This window comes from Saccostrea cucullata, unplaced genomic scaffold (genome assembly GCF_032062105.1).
Source record: "Saccostrea cucullata isolate Sc308-1 unplaced genomic scaffold, CSIRO_AGI_Scuc_v1 ctg54, whole genome shotgun sequence".
Classification (NCBI taxonomy): domain Eukaryota; kingdom Metazoa; phylum Mollusca; class Bivalvia; order Ostreida; family Ostreidae; genus Saccostrea; species Saccostrea cuccullata.
In genome coordinates, this window is record NW_026930475.1 from 366,205 (window position 1) to 382,418 (window position 16,214).

At 33.1% G+C, this 16,214-nt stretch overlaps 1 protein-coding gene across 1 annotated transcript in view; it reads right to left on the minus strand.

Moving 5' to 3' along the window:
• Positions 1–6,171: 6,171 nt before the first annotated feature.
• LOC134228715 (ankyrin repeat and MYND domain-containing protein 1-like) overlaps positions 6,172–16,214 on the minus strand; it is a gene marked incomplete at its 5' end in the record, with an annotated part of 49,512 nt that continues 39,469 nt past the window's right edge. Inside the window, 2 exons of the mRNA XM_062710402.1 lie at positions 6,172–8,592; positions 14,381–14,505. Coding sequence (XP_062566386.1) covers positions 8,449–8,592; positions 14,381–14,505 — 269 coding nt within the window. The remainder of the gene's footprint in view (positions 8,593–14,380; positions 14,506–16,214) is intronic.

Consider the following 16,214-nt stretch of genomic DNA (forward strand, 5'->3'; position numbering starts at 1 on the left):
ACATCTGTAAACCATAGTTAACGCGATAATCTATGTTTCACAACCGTAAACTATACTTAACATCGAAAACAATCATTTGCGATCGCAAAACATAGATTATCTGATAAATACAGTTTCACAATTTGTAAACTATAGTTTACAAACCGTTAACTATAGTTAACAATCTGATAAATATAGTTTCACGATTTGTGAAACTATAATTAACAACTCTTAACTATAGTTTACGATTGTAAACTATAGTTTACAAACGTGAATCTGTGTTTATCAACAAAATCTATTGTTAACGCTTTATTCAGACAGATAAACTTAGATTAGCATTCGCAAACTATAGTTAACGACCGTTAAATATAGTTTTACAGATGAAAACTATACTTAACGAATCGTTAACTATACTTAACGAATCGTTAACTATACTTAACGAATCGTTAACTATAGTTTACGGTTTGTAAACTATAGTTTACAGTCGATAAACCTAGTTTATCAATTGTGAAACTAGGTTTATCTCATTTTTGTGAATTTGGCGTGCCATATATATCACATGGCTTCGAGGGTGAAATGAAATACTTCAATGTCTGAAAGTCCAAGATTTTTTTCCGGATTTCCTGATTGAAAAATCAAGCGGGTTTATTCTACCCTCAATCATGTCCTTAGTCCTTACCTTACAATATTCATCAAATATCTTGATGCAAAGAAAAAAAAGAAACCATTCAGCGCTTTGTTGACTTTAACCAGGTATTTGATTCAATACAGTCTGGTTCTCTGCTGAAATCACTTTCTAAAATGTCTCTGTCGGAAATCTAACTGGCTCTGCTGAGGTCTCTTTCTGAGATTTCACTGTCGTCACTTTCGGGTCTCTTACTGGCTCTGCTGAGGTCAGTTTCTGGGGTTTGTCAGCTCCTTTATCTGGTCCTCTGCTGAGGTCACTTCTGGGATTTCTCTATTATCTCCTTTACCTGGTCCTCCACTGAGGTCACTTTCTGGGGTTTCTCTGTCATCTCCTCTATCTGGTCCTCTGCTGAGGCCACTTTCTGGGGTTTCCCTTTACCTGGTTCTCTGCTGAGGCCACTTTCTAGGGTCTCTCTGTCATCTCCTCTATCTGGTCCTCTGCTGAGGTCACTTTCTGGGGCTTCTCTGTCATCTCCTCTATCTGGTCTGCTGCTGAGGTCACTTTCTGGGGTTTTTCTGTCATCTCCTCTATTTGGTCTTCTGCTGAGGTCACTTTCTGGGGTTTCTCTGTCATCTCCTTTATCTGGTCCTCTGCTGGGACCACTATCTGAGGTTGCTCCTTGCTACGTGTGCGTCTCGTAATCGAGAAATAACGGAAAAAAACTGTCGACAATTCAGTGTGTATATAATGATCTAACAATTAGGTCACTTCTGGGATTTCTCTATTATCTCCTTTACGTGGTCCTCTGCTGAGGCCACTTTCTAGGGTTTCTCTGTCATCTCCTCTATCTGGTCCTCTGCTGAGGTCACTTTCTGGGGTTTCCCTTTACCTGGTCCTCTGCTGAGGCCACTTTCTAAGGTTTCTCTGTCATCTTTATCTGGCCCTCTGCTGAGGTCACTTTCTGAGGTTTCGCTGTCATCTCCTCTATCTGGTCTGCTGCTGAGGTCACTTTCTGGGGTTTCGCTGTCATCTCCTCTATCTGGTCCTCCGCTGAGGTTTCTTTCTGGGGTTTCCCTTTACCTGGTCCTCCGCTAAGGTTACTTTCTGGGGTTTCCCTTTACCTGGTCCTCTGCTGAGGTCACTTTCTGGGGTTTCCCTTTACCTGGTCCTCTGCTGAGGTCACTTTCTGGGGTTTATCTGCCGTCTTCTCTATCTGGTCCTCTGCTGAGGTCACTTTCTGGGGTTTCTCTGTCATCTCCTTTATCTGGTCCTCTGCTGGAACCACTATCTGAGGTTGCTCCTTGCTACGTGTGCATCTCGTAATCGAAAAATAACGGGAAAAAACTGTCGACAACTCAGTGTGTATATAATGATCTAACAATCAGTGTAAAAAACGGCAGTCAGCATTTGACCGAATAAATATTGTAAGTACTTTGCATGCACTATGCCTAAATAGTTGTAAGGGTTTGACACATAGTGCACTCGCCTCCGGCTTGTTCACAATGTGTCAAACCCTGACTACTATTTAGGCATAGTGCATGTAACGTGCAACACTACTAGTATTATATAAATAGTATAGGGGATATTTCTATTTAATATGAAAAGAAAGGTTAAAAACGCCAAGCGTCTGTGTTGTGTAGGTATGGTCAGATAGAAAGGAGACATTAATCAAGTACATAATGTTTTACATAAAGATACGTTTTTGAGACCAGGCGACAAGTCATTTAAAAACCAAGAGGCCCATGGGCCTTATAGGTCACCTGAGTATCATGTAAAAACTTTCCAACAATTGAATTTGGTTCATGTTTTAAACCAGAGGCCATGGAATTCACAATTTTGAAAAAGGCACCATAGCTCATCATAACTATAATTTAGCATGCTTACTTGGTTATTTAAAACATGACCAGCGGTACATCAGAGTAACAAAATGAAAATGCATTTCCACTTTATAACCACCAGTTGTGCACGGTCCACCCACCCCACCGGAACCACTGACCCCGAGGCCACATATTTCAAAATTTTGGAAATTTTATCATAAATTTTATTTTATTATAAATGGGTGATTAATACCGAAGAGCATATTTCAAAACATTTATTTATTTTCAGACTATGACCCCCCAGAAACCCTTACCCAGGGGCACTGAAATTAACCAATTTGGAAGAGGTGCCTTTCTTCATCATAAATATGAATTTAGATCATAAGCATGATACCCAGGAGCAAAGGTAAAAGAATTTCAAAGAATCCATGCATTTTAACTATACATATAATCATCAGAGCCCCGCCCTAACACTGGAACCCCTGATCCTGGGGGCCCTGAAATTCACAATTCTGGAAAAGACATTCTTGTTCATCATAACTATGTACTTAGTTAGTTTGTTTATACCTATAGGAGAAGAAAAGAAGATTTTCAAAGAATTTATGCACATTCACTATATAATCAATGGAGCCCCGACCTAACACCAGAACCCCTAACCATGGGGCCATGAAATTCACAATTTTGGAAGAGGCAGCCTTATTCAAATATAACTACGTTCTTGATTAGTTTATTTATTACCCATGAGCAGAGAAGATGATTTTCGAAGAAATAATGCATTTTCACTGTATATATCATCTTTATAGCCCCGCCCTAGCACTAGAACCCTTGACCCTGGGACTATGAATTTCACAATTTTGGTAGAGGACTCAATGCTGATTACTATAATTGCCAACAGTTTGACTGCTTGGTGTCCAGGAGTAAAGAAGATTTTTAAAGATTGCATTAATTTTAGTGGTTTTGGCCCCATCCCTCAGGCCCAGGGAGGCAGGGACCATGAAATTCACAAATTTTGTTCCCCTTTACCCATAGATGCTTTATGCCAAAATTGGTTGAAATTGGTTAAGCAGTTGGAGAGAAGAAACTGGAAATGTTCAAATGTTCCCGCACGACGGACGGACGCACGACGATGGACGAAAACAGCAATAGATCACCTGATTTAAGCATGTGACCTAAAAATTAAGTCATTTTTGCTACATGTAGTTGGTTGAAAGAGGTCAAATATTGAAGATTTTTTTGAGATGGTCTAATAAATACTCAGGTAAAACTTTGATTACTAATTGTTTTATCATCATACCACAAGGGACAAGACTTGAATTTACTCTACCTGACGATGCTTCCGTTCAAATTATTCCTTTTCTACTCTTTACAAGATTTTTCCTATTCATGCCCACGTTAAACTTTGATCCACCATAGTTGCCACGCCCTGTATCCCCGGAAATCATGATTTGAACGAATTTGAATTTGTAAGAAAAAGCTTCTTTTAAAGTTATAATTTGTCGCAAATACTGTAGAAGTACTTTTTTCCGCGTGGTATTATTTTACGCTATGTACGCGGTCACAAATATTCCGCGAAAATTTATCGCATTTGCATAAGTGCAGTCAGCCTTTGAGATCAGTAAAATACTGGAGTATTTTACTTTTTCTAACAAGTTTTAAATTTGACAAATATATCTTGTCTCAGAGCAAGGATTTTTTTTTTACCCCTTTCTTCTTTGGTTTTGCAAAATATTGTTTCGTTATAATCAGATCAGCACGACAGTTGGCATATAGTAGACTTTGGGACAACATTGCCTGATTTGTTAAGGGGTAGGATGAGGTCATAGTGAACAACCCAAGTTTTATATAGGAATATACAGGATTAGGGAAAAAAAATTGTTACTGAAAAACTGAAACTCCTATTGATATGGATTATGGAAGCATAATCTTGTCTAGCTTTAAACGTGTTCAAACTGTCTGTCCTCTGAAGAGTTCTATGATAGCATTTTGCAGCTAGAGTGATCTGTTCTTCTGTGTTCTATAGAATAAATGGGAATCTACATTTAATGACTCAATTTGTAATAGATACCGGTAGTTTTCAGAAGACCCAAATTACTAAGAGTTATTTCCCGTTGGCCGCCATCTTGGTGGTCAACCTGGTAATTTTCCCTCTTTGTCCTACCAAATATAAAAGGGTATAGCAGAAATATTTGGGGGAAAATCTTTATGGAATAAAAATTGTGAAATAAATTAGGCTGCAACAAATGTATATTATCCCAGAAAAACAATGCTAGTGCCAGTATAAAAAGATGAGCATGTTGACCTCCAATATGTGTATCACTATACTTTTCACGACACCTTATTTTAGCGGACAGTTATTAGGCAAAATTTTCTCAAAGTGTGGTATAATCTATATAATCTTTAGGAATAATAAATGAATATATACGAGAATAAATTTTTGCGTGGACAATGTCTCGCGTTAACGCAAGAAAATAAAAGTCTTGTGAAAAAAGTGATTTACAGCATTTGGAATGTATTGTATATATAAGACTACATGTAAGTTGAAGTAACTGAATACGTTACATTAAATGTATTTTCCCGCTGTATGTATACAACAGATTTCTGTTCATTTATATACATATGTACTAGTATTTGTCTTTGAAAACTGTTTGCAGAAAAATATGACAGGTAGCTACGGCCATTTAGGATTAATTAAAAATTATTTTTGAATTCGATTTAACGAATTTTCGACTTTGTTATTACGAATTTTATTCGTTTATTTGTTATGAAAATTTCTTTGAATTCATTATAAGGAATTTAATCAGTTCTAACAAATGTATTGAATTCGTTAAGATAAATTCAAAAAAATTATTTTATCGAATTAAATTCGTTTTAACAATTATATAACTTTTAACGAAATAAATAAATTCGTTTAAACGAATTCGACAGATCGTCATATCGAATTCATGTTAACATGTATATTTTTATATAGGCTCTGATTGTTGAATTTGATTAAACGAATTTAATTCGTACAAACTTTTGAATTCGTTTAAACGAATTTAATTCGTTACAACAAATTTGTTAGAACAGATTAAATTCTTTATAACGAATTCAAAGAAATTGTTAAAACGAATAAATTTCATTATAACAAAGTCGACAATTACATGTATATCGATTTCAAAATTAGTTTTGATAGGTCCTAAATGGGCTTCCGTAGGGTATCCTAGGTAGAACATTCTATCCTTAACAAAACTTAATGTTTAACAAACACACATTGTTTAGTTTTAATTTAAACTGCCTATTTTCAAAACAAAGGTCAAAAATAATATTTTGGCTACTTTTGCTTTTAATCGTTTACTTTTCAAATCAGGCCTTTAATCAAGTACAGCAGTTTATTGGGGTTATTTTTAAGTGTAACAAATATATAATTACATTTTTTTTTAGCAAAAATATCAGTTACAGCTTAAAAGAAGAGTCTCCTTTAATTTAAAATACAATAACACTTGTCTAATCCGGATATCACAGGTGCCATGAATATGAGACATTTCTGATCTGATATTAAGGAAAAATATTGAATTTACTGCAAAGGACTTATAGTTTATATTGTATTAGATGAGATTTCAGATTACACATCCAGATTACGCAGGTTTCACTGTATCTTCAATTTAAAGGCACTTTTGATGGATAATTTTTTTGAAGAAATAAAATAAGAGGAATTTCAAAAGAACCACACTTTATTTGTGGAAACAAATAATAAAGTGAAATAGAGCATCAAAATAAATGTATAATAACTTTGTCATAAAAATATAAAATGTAAACATAAATGCAAATAAATAAATATCACAGTTCACATCTCTTTTGACACATTACTATATATACAAAATACATATACTACAAATCTTAAATTGTACATAGAAATAAATACTATCTTTGTTCTATATCTATCAAATCAAACAGCATTACTGTACAAGGTTGACCTAGTGAAAATTAAAAAAGTGAATAGTTAAAGACAATTAACCTATGAATATAACAGCCCTAGTTATTAGCCAGGACTTTCCTCAGTGTGAACAAGTGTCATAAAACCAGAAATTTTAATTTGATTTTGCATGTATGTAAAATAAGGCACAGTGTAGATGTCAGTTAATGCTGAAATATTTAAGGCATTCTTTTTATGTCAGTTGCAAGCCACTTATTTTGATTTTACTCCCACCCCTATAAATCCTGGAGTTTGTAGAAGCTGCACAGGCAATCTAGGAATCTACATGTATGAATACTGAATATGAGCAAGAAATTGCTGAGGCAAGTTTGGTCATATTGTACAAAACTGCAGTTATCGTAAATAAATCAAATTATTATATATCATTATAGCATAAATTAAAATGAAAAAAAATATGATCATGTAAAAAATACACAATATTTTAATTTTAAAAAAGGCTTAATGAAGCCTTTGACGCCAGCGAGCCAATAAAAAAAATAGTCAGCAGTTTATTCATGATCATATGCATACTACAGCTAGACGGCAGTGTTTCCTGTATATCAAATTTAAAAAAAAATCAGTTGATAACCCGAAAGTAAATAATGATGTGTACCCGATTTCAACCAATCAACACCCCTCGGCTGTCAACGCTATGCTCCATTCAAACCTCAAATGTGATTGGTGGAGGAATATGCATCAAATTGATAACATTCTCCGCTAGAAAGTTTTGATCACAACCATATATTAGTGGTCTTTGAAAGCAAACATAGTGTTGAGTACGCCACAAAGTAACAATGATTTCAAAATTATAATTTTTTGAAAGAAATTCAAATAAGATCACATGACTGAATCAGCAAGATTGTAGGACACCGTTCACATTCGAGGTCAGTGTGCAGTAGGAGCCATCGGAGGAGCTACCAGTGGGAATACATACATCGGAGGAGCTACCAGTGGGAATACATACATCGGAGGAGCTACCAGTGGGAATACATACATTGGAGGAGATACCAGTGGGAATACATACATAGGAGGAGCTACCAGTGGGAATACATACATAGGAGGAGCTACCAGTGGGAATACATACATCGGAGGAGCTACCAGTGGGAATACATACATCGGAGGAGCTACCAGTGGGAATACATACATTTTGGATATAACAAGATGAATACTAATAAAACTTTGAAATCATAATGCTAGACTTGCTTATCATAAATAATTTAAGTAGCATGGTTATATGCAAATGAGTCCTCGTCCCTTCTTTCTCAAAAAACTAAAGAAATACAATTTGATTTAATCTAATTATTATAATACTGCATCTAAAGTTAGTATAAAGAAATTATCTGCAATTGGTTATTATTATAATTATAATTTTCTTTTATTTGCTATTTATATAAAAAAAACCCAACAAACTTATATGTTTTTGGGTGAACATGGAATAAAACATTTACAGAATTATTTCAGACAATTTTTTTTCTTTTAAATTCAGACTAAGATGAACATTGAGCAAATGACTGACTACAGTGTTAACGGAATTGGTGCTGACAATATTATATTCCTGTATATCTACCAAGAACAGATAAAATTTAAAACAAACTTTAAGGGTATCAGCAGTTAGCACTCATTACAGAAATTCATGATCCTAAAATGGGGTTGCAAATGGCAGACATCAGACATCTTACCAAAACATGACAACAATTTGGTTGTACTTTTAATACACTTTCAAATTCACTGTTTCCAACCTAAAACCCCCCAATCTTTCCACATTATGACTAGGTGAGGATCGACTCAAAATGAAGGAAAACATGGAATTTCATAAAAGTAAATCAGCAGGAAAATGAAAGACTGAGTACAGCCAAGTGAACCTCTAAGAGATTATGATACATCAAGATTTTGTTTAACCAAAAACTCAGAAAATCAAAGGCCCCACAATATCAACGTGGGCTAATGTGGGCTATTTACACTGTTAAAGTTGGGGGTCCACTGCCCTGAAGGTTTTATATATTAATTGCTACCCCAGATAAATAATGTAAGGGTTATGAGATGAGTTTGAGATCTAATGATAAAACACTGCATCAGACATAACTATAGTTGTCCACTTTAACTCCAGGTGGGGGGCTCCAGTGTCGGTAAAGTCTCTCTGACTGAACTCTTCTGTCTCCCTCCTTCTGACCCCCTCTAACTCCTTTAGCACTTTTACTGTTCCCTTTCACTGGCACCTGTTAGGTAAATATTAATCAGTGGTTATATCATCTTTACACAAGAAAAAAAAACACTCCTGGCTTTTCTATAATTAAAATTCCTTTGTTTGAACTTGCCCTTAAATGTTATAAATTTTATTATTTTGGTTAAAGGGTCAAGTTTTCCTAATATTCCTCATCACTATAAAAATTCAACCTTGATATTGTATCTGAAAACCAAATCTTTCATAATGGACAATCATACAAAATTGTGGACAGACCCCCCCCCAACCCCCAGCCCACCAAATTAAATGTATCATTAATTCTTATAATACGTTCACTGCTATGATTTTATAATTTACCATAAATTCTACGTTATTAAAAAAATCATATGGAATAAGTTATAAATATGTACTAGAAGATTAATGCATAAAAAAAGATGAATAAAATATCCTTGGACCCAGAGGGAGGAGGGGGGGGGGGGGGTTCCTGCCCATAAGCATCTGTGACAAAATTTTATAGACATAATTGAAATAATTGGCTTCTGCAAGTTCTATATAACACAAACCATTAATAGTCCAAACTGAATTCAAAATGCAAATAAATTTGTAAAACAATAAACAAAATTTAAAAAAGAAACCACTCAAATAAAATGTTTAAATACTGTAAACAATTGGGCCTGCCTTTTATGTCAGACGTACAAACATAATTTTTTTTTTGCATGGATCTTCAAAAAAAAAAAAAAACCAATTTCACCACAGAAGTTATGATATTAAACTGTTCCAAACAATAATTTTTTTTTTTTTTTTTTTTTTTTTTTTTATTCACACAACATACAGCATTATATACATATTTCAAAAGAAACAGAATGATGTGTTTTTTATTTTAAGAAAGATAGAAACAATAGAGAGAAAGATAGAAGGGAGAATAGAGAGAGAGAGAAGAGAAAGAGAGTGTGTAAAGATTCAAGTTAAGAGAATAGCAGATTCCATCTGTTCCACTGGGTATCAAACTTTTCCTTTTTACCATTCTTATAAGAGATAATTTTCTGTGTTTCATAATGAAATTTCATTTGTGATATTGCAAAAAATATGCACCTGGCAGTATAAATATAGTATTTAAGCCAAAGTAGAATAACATTTTGAATAATATCCTAAAATAAAAGATTTCTTAGTAACATTTATCATTAAACCAGTTTTTTCTTCAAACAAATGTACAAATTCTTCAAGAAAAAATTGTGTATTATCACATTCCCATAAAAATTGTTTCATCCTCAGTATGACAAAAACTGCATAATTTACAGTCATTTTTTTTTATTTTGAATAAATATGAATTTGTTTAGGATTTTGTTTAAAATCCTATATTGGAACCATTGTAGTTTACAATCTTTTGTTACCCTAAAGGGTATCATGTGAATTTTTTTCCATTCCTGAGTTCCAACTTCTAAAAGCTCACTCCAATAAGTTTTACGCTGTGACAGAAGAATTTTGAATAAGGATTTCATAATAGCATTTAGACATTTCGTTACTGTGTAGATAAGACATAAATGGGATTAGTGAGCTTTTTTATTGTTTTTTCATGACCAGAGTTTTTCATCCAATCCTTTATAGCATGATTAATACTACTGAATTCTAAGAAATTAATCTTTATATTTGGATAGGTGTTACAGAATTGGTGAACCATTTTCATTAATGATATTGCTCTCAAACATTTGTTTATTAAGCCAATATGCAAATATATTGTAAAATAGTGGTGAGTCACCAGCAACATCAAACTTTTTCTCAAGATTTTGTAACATTATTCCAAAATTTATTTTTTAATGTTTTTAAAAAAGTTAGTATATTCAATTCCAAACTTATAAATTTGTTCAAATTAAATTTAGGAATAAGGTTCCAACCCTCTATTTGTAAAAATAAACAAAATTTATCCAAAATAATTTCATGGAGGCTATAAAAGATGTCAGATTTAACATTTTTAAATACTTTTTTACAAACAATATGGGTTGAATTATTCCATATAAATGAAAAAAACATTTTTTCCAATTCCTTGATTCAGAAGGATTTGGGATGGACATTAAAATATGATTTAGTAATGGTTATGTTTTAATAACAGTAATTTTCCCTATGGGAGTTAAATACCTTTTCTCCCATTGTTTAAGTATTGATTTAATATGTACCAGTTTTGGTTCATAATTTAATAATTTTATCCAATTTTTTTTTGTTCCCCAGTTAAGTTTGTAATTTGGAAGCAAAATTTCGTCACTAAACTTTTTTTCCACACTATGTGAGTTTTGGAATAATTAATATGTAATCCTGACATTTCTGAAAATGTCTTAAGTGTTTGCAGTGTTTCTGTGAGTGACGTTTTACTACCATCAAGAATAATTGATGTATCATCCGCTAACTGAGAAATCTTTTTTTCAGTATTGTTTATAGAAATACCTTTAATATTTTTATTTAATCTAATTTGGATTGCTAAAATTTCTGCACATATAATGAATATATATGGTGACAAAGGATTGCCTTGCCTACAGCCCCTCTGAATGTTAATTCTATCAGAAAGGTTACCACCTTGGTTTATTGCAGATGTATTAAAAAGGGATACCCACTTCTTGATTGAGGATCCAAAGTTAAAAAAGTTAAGTGCGCCTTGTATAAAGTTCCATGAAAGTGTATCAAAAGCTTTTTCTGTAATAATCCAGGTATATTTTCTTCCTTCCAAACAATAATTTAAAAAACAGAAAAATATACCTGGTACATAACATTATCAGAAAACTAGATTGCTTGGTTATAAGATGATTTACAGTTAGATTTATTATTTCTAATATCAAGCTTGATCCCCTGTCCCATACAAGTGACCTTTTTTCACAGTTATGCCCCCTCCCCTTTATTGTTTAGTAAAGTTTTTAACCTGTTACTTCATCAACTTTATAAAACATGGAAGGAATTTCACAAGTGTGAAAAAACATTTTCCATTTACAATGCCCCTCAATATTTCATCAAAATTTCACAAGTAATTCCTGACACTATCTCTGTTTTTGAGATATGGGGTTCATCGCATGGTATATTTGCCTTTGTTATGATTATGACGCCTCCATAACCGTCTTCACGATCCCTCCTAGCTTTGACGACGTAACCTGTAGGCATGAACATCAGGTTGTAACCGCCTTTTGAGAATGCATTTTGAATTTGATTTTTAAAAAGTGTTTCAATTTATTAAATTTATACCGTATAAGCAGAATTTTTAGCTAGGATTTAATTTTGGCATTATTAGCAAGGGTGCTGAAATCGCTAAATTTGAATATTGCTAAAAATTGATTGATTTTTTTTGTAATAGGTTCATAAATGAGCATTTTAAAATCGCTAAAATTAAATCTCGCTTAAAATAAAACACCAATTTTTAAGGACAAATCGCTATATTTGCATCTCACGAAAATTAATACCATATAACTTGAAGACATTTTCATTGGAGATTTCATCCAGAGGAGTAAAAAATATTAACAAATATTAAGATTTTCATTGTTAAAAATATCATCAAAAGTTCATTGTCACAAAATACGATTTATTTAACAAAAAAACTTTTCTTCTATATATTAGAGGCCTATATCATTCATTCAATGGTGAAATTTTATTTCAAATCCATTTAAAAAAAAAATTGGTGTGTGTATAAAGAAATTGATCTCTGGTATTTATACACATATACAAGTTAATTTTTGTGGCATAAATAAATATACCATAACAGACTTCACTGCCCTTGAATTATGCTTACAGTATTGGAAAATACAATACAAATGTATAACAGCACACATTATATTTAGTATAACTTGTAGGTATTAAATACATGCATTAATTATTCAAGGAGTCTCTGTTTAGTTAGTGGAGTATGCCAGAGCATCAATGATAGTTGGAAAAGTAGGATAATTTGCATAATGGGCAAAGCCGGTTATGCAAAAATTATCCCATGTTTCTAACTCTTGTTGATGTCCCTTGCATACTCTACTAACTAAACAGTGATTTCTTGTCAGTATATATCCATTTCAATGTGAGGCCTCCTTAGCATCAGACACAAAGACAGGCACACAAGATTTACATGCATATTAGGCTTCCTGAGCTCCTGATCTATTTCTTGGCAGAATTTACATTCCGATAGAATGATCAAGAAATCAAGTCAACTAATTTTCAAAGAGTTATCACTGAAAAAACAAATAGAAATGGAAATATTAAACAATAGTGATAAGATAATCTTGGCAGGGTTCTTTACAAAATACAAAAATACAATTCCTCAAGCATTACTTCTTGAATATATACAAGCAGAAATACCCTTTGTCTAGAAAGAATATTTGAAAATTGATGATCTCCAGTACAAGATATGATGACAAATTCAATTTCCTCTTTTTTAAGTTAACAACAAAACATGCAAACAATTAATATCATTCTTTCTGTGACAATCAAATTTTGAAATAACAATAAACATATCAATCTTTGGACTAGTGATGTGAAAGCAGATTGTGTATGGGGTTCACTCAATATTGGTGTTGGGACAAATGAAAAATTATCTTGTTACACTAACCTGACTATTGTACCTGAAAACACATACAAACATAGCTCTGACCAGTGTGTCAATAAGGCTTTTGATCTGTGTGATTAATTAGACACATTTAGTGCTGGCTATAAATTACAAGAATTTATCTTAGTTCGATCTTGTAAAACAGACTTACAATTATTATTTTTTTTAAAAATGAAAGACTAATTAGCTATCCAAATTGGGAATGAAAGTGGCTAACAAGCTATATGAACGAGGAATTGTAGTAACTAATGACTATCTATAAGAATGAAAAATTGTAGTAACTGACGACCAGCTATAGGAATGAGGAATTGTAAAAACTAAGGACTAGTTATAGGAATAAGGAATTGTTGTAACCAAAGACTACACTGTACATGTAGCTATATGAATAAGGAATCGTTGTGACTGAGGACTAGCTATATGAATGAGGAATTGTAGTAACTGAGGACTAGATATATGAATGAGGAATTGTTGTGACTGAGGACTAGCTTTAGGAATTAGGATTGTTGTAACTGAGGACTACAATGTAGCTATATGAATGAGGAATTGTTGTGACTGAGGACTAGCTATAGGAATGAGGAATTGTTGTAACTAAGGACTACAATGTAGCTATATGAATGAGGAATTGTTGTGACTGAGGACTAGCTATAGGAATGAGGAATTGTTGTAACCGAAGACTACACTGTGGCTATATGAATGAGGAATTGTTGTGACTGAGGACTAGCTATAGGAATTAGAATTGTTGTAACTGAGGACTAGCTATATGAATGAGGAATTGTTGTGACTGAGGACTAGCTTTAGGAATGAGGAATTGTAGTGACTAAGGACTAGCTATATGAATGAGGAACATTTAAACAATAAATTTTTCCTACACAAGATTCCATCACCTCACATGTAAAATATGCCCATGTTCTATTACTGCATGCATCTTTGTATGAGATTTGTTAATTATTGTGACATGAGTAGTTGGTCATATGAAAGATTAAGGTTGCAGAATTATGATATGTATATGATGTTCTCACCAATATGTTTCAGGATATGAGTATGAATGTTATATAAATATCTTGAACAGTTTTAAAAGAAACTGAGCTAAATGCAAAGTAAAGTGTTGACGAACACTGCATGCCCTGGCCATATTCCTGGTGGGACATAAAAAAAACTATAATTCCACATATGTAGGAAAACCTGAAAGTTCGAAGAATTGCTTTTTGTGAATACACGTACTGACTGATTGAGATCCACATACATTATATCACCCTCTTACATTAATTGCCTGTTTGGTCTTGGTGAGCTCTGCTACTGTAGTTTTTTTGCCCTTCACGTCAGTGGCTGGGGTGGGACTGTCTTTCCTGGCAGCACGACCTGATGGGCTGGGACTTCTTGATCTCCCTAATGAATAAACATTAGTTATATATAAATGAATGATCAAAATTTCAGTGAGGTTAGACATACACAACTTTTACAAGGAAATACATAATATATATTTTAATTATTTATACATGTATTAGAAACCAACAACTGGTAAAAAATTTGTAACAGTAAAAAATGCAAAGACTTTAAACTTTTTGCTGCAGAAAATGAAAAAAAAAGCATTGAAAACACTGGTAGAATTTCGCTCCTATTACTGTGAAATTAATAATTTTAGTGGGAGTTTAATTTTCGTGGTTTTTTAGATATGGAGAGACCCATGAATTTATGTCCACCATGAAATGTAATTTTTCACAGATATTACTACTCAACCGTGAAATGAAATCCCTGCCAACCCATATGTTTTCCTCAAACCACGAAAATTTAACCCCCCCCCCCAAAAAAAAAATGTGATTTCACAGTAAATCCTTTCCTCTTAAATGGTAGAGTCAAATTGAGTTCATTATTTCTTAAACTTGACACCCCACCAATCTGAAAGGGTTTCCAATCTTCTGCAGTTATATCTTTAACATCTTCATTAAAAACCAACAAAACGTTAGGGGGCTTAATGGTTCACAATCCTAATATTTTGAATTCCTCCTTCCCTATTCTTTATTATTGAGATCTATTGGAAATTGAATATTTCATGGCCACACGGCCACACCATAATCCCTTACCTCCACCCCCAAATATTAAGGGGGTCAATTTTTCACAGCCCCATTAAATTGGAAAAAAATCTCCTCTTGCTGAATGGAATTCAATAGAATTCACATCTTCGCTAGCCAAGGGTTTCTGATATGCTACTCTCCTCATGAACCCTTGGCATACAGTGAAGTCAAAAGACGGGATTGTTTTCGTCACGTGATCACGAATCAATCAGGTACGCACAGATTGCGTCATCGACAGAAATAAAGATGCATGTTTAAAAAAAAATTAAATCCAAGTTTTTTTTCAAGAATATTTAAGAAGCAATAATTGAGATATGTTTATAAATTATTTATAGTACAAATCGGAAGCTTCAATATAGATTCTTAATCACATATTTAGAAGATATTGGATGACACCATATCTATTCAAAGAATTGCATGTTATCTTACGGATAGTTTTTACTTGCGTTTTTCATTTCTGAGATTAAAGAGTCAAGAAGTATCCCGAATGCAAATATCGTCATTTACAAAAAAACAATTGCTGATTGGTCGACTGATCGAGATAAAATAAACCCAACGTCTATGAACACCGTATGCCAAGGGTTCATGAGGAGAGTTATAGCGTATCAGAAACTTTTGGCTAGCAAAGATGAAGAATTCAATACATGTACTGAATAAAGATGAAGAAGGTTCAACATTTTAAAGCCAACATGGTTTATCCATCCCCCCCTTAAAAAAAATTCTGTAGTTTAATCTGTACACTACAATAACATCATATAATAAGGAACCAAGTTATATACTCTCAACTATGCCATTAAGATATGAAACTTTACCAATAGTTGATTGAAATTTACATTGTCATAATTTAAATATAGCTTAAATTAAACTTTTAATAAAAGACTCTGATAAAATAATTCACACTTACTCTACAAATCAATTTTTCTTCAACACAACTTGAAGTAAGATACACATATATTCAAAAGTTAAAATAATATCTATATATAATTGTTCTCCCTGCATTGCCCTGTCTAGTTGGTTTGTTCC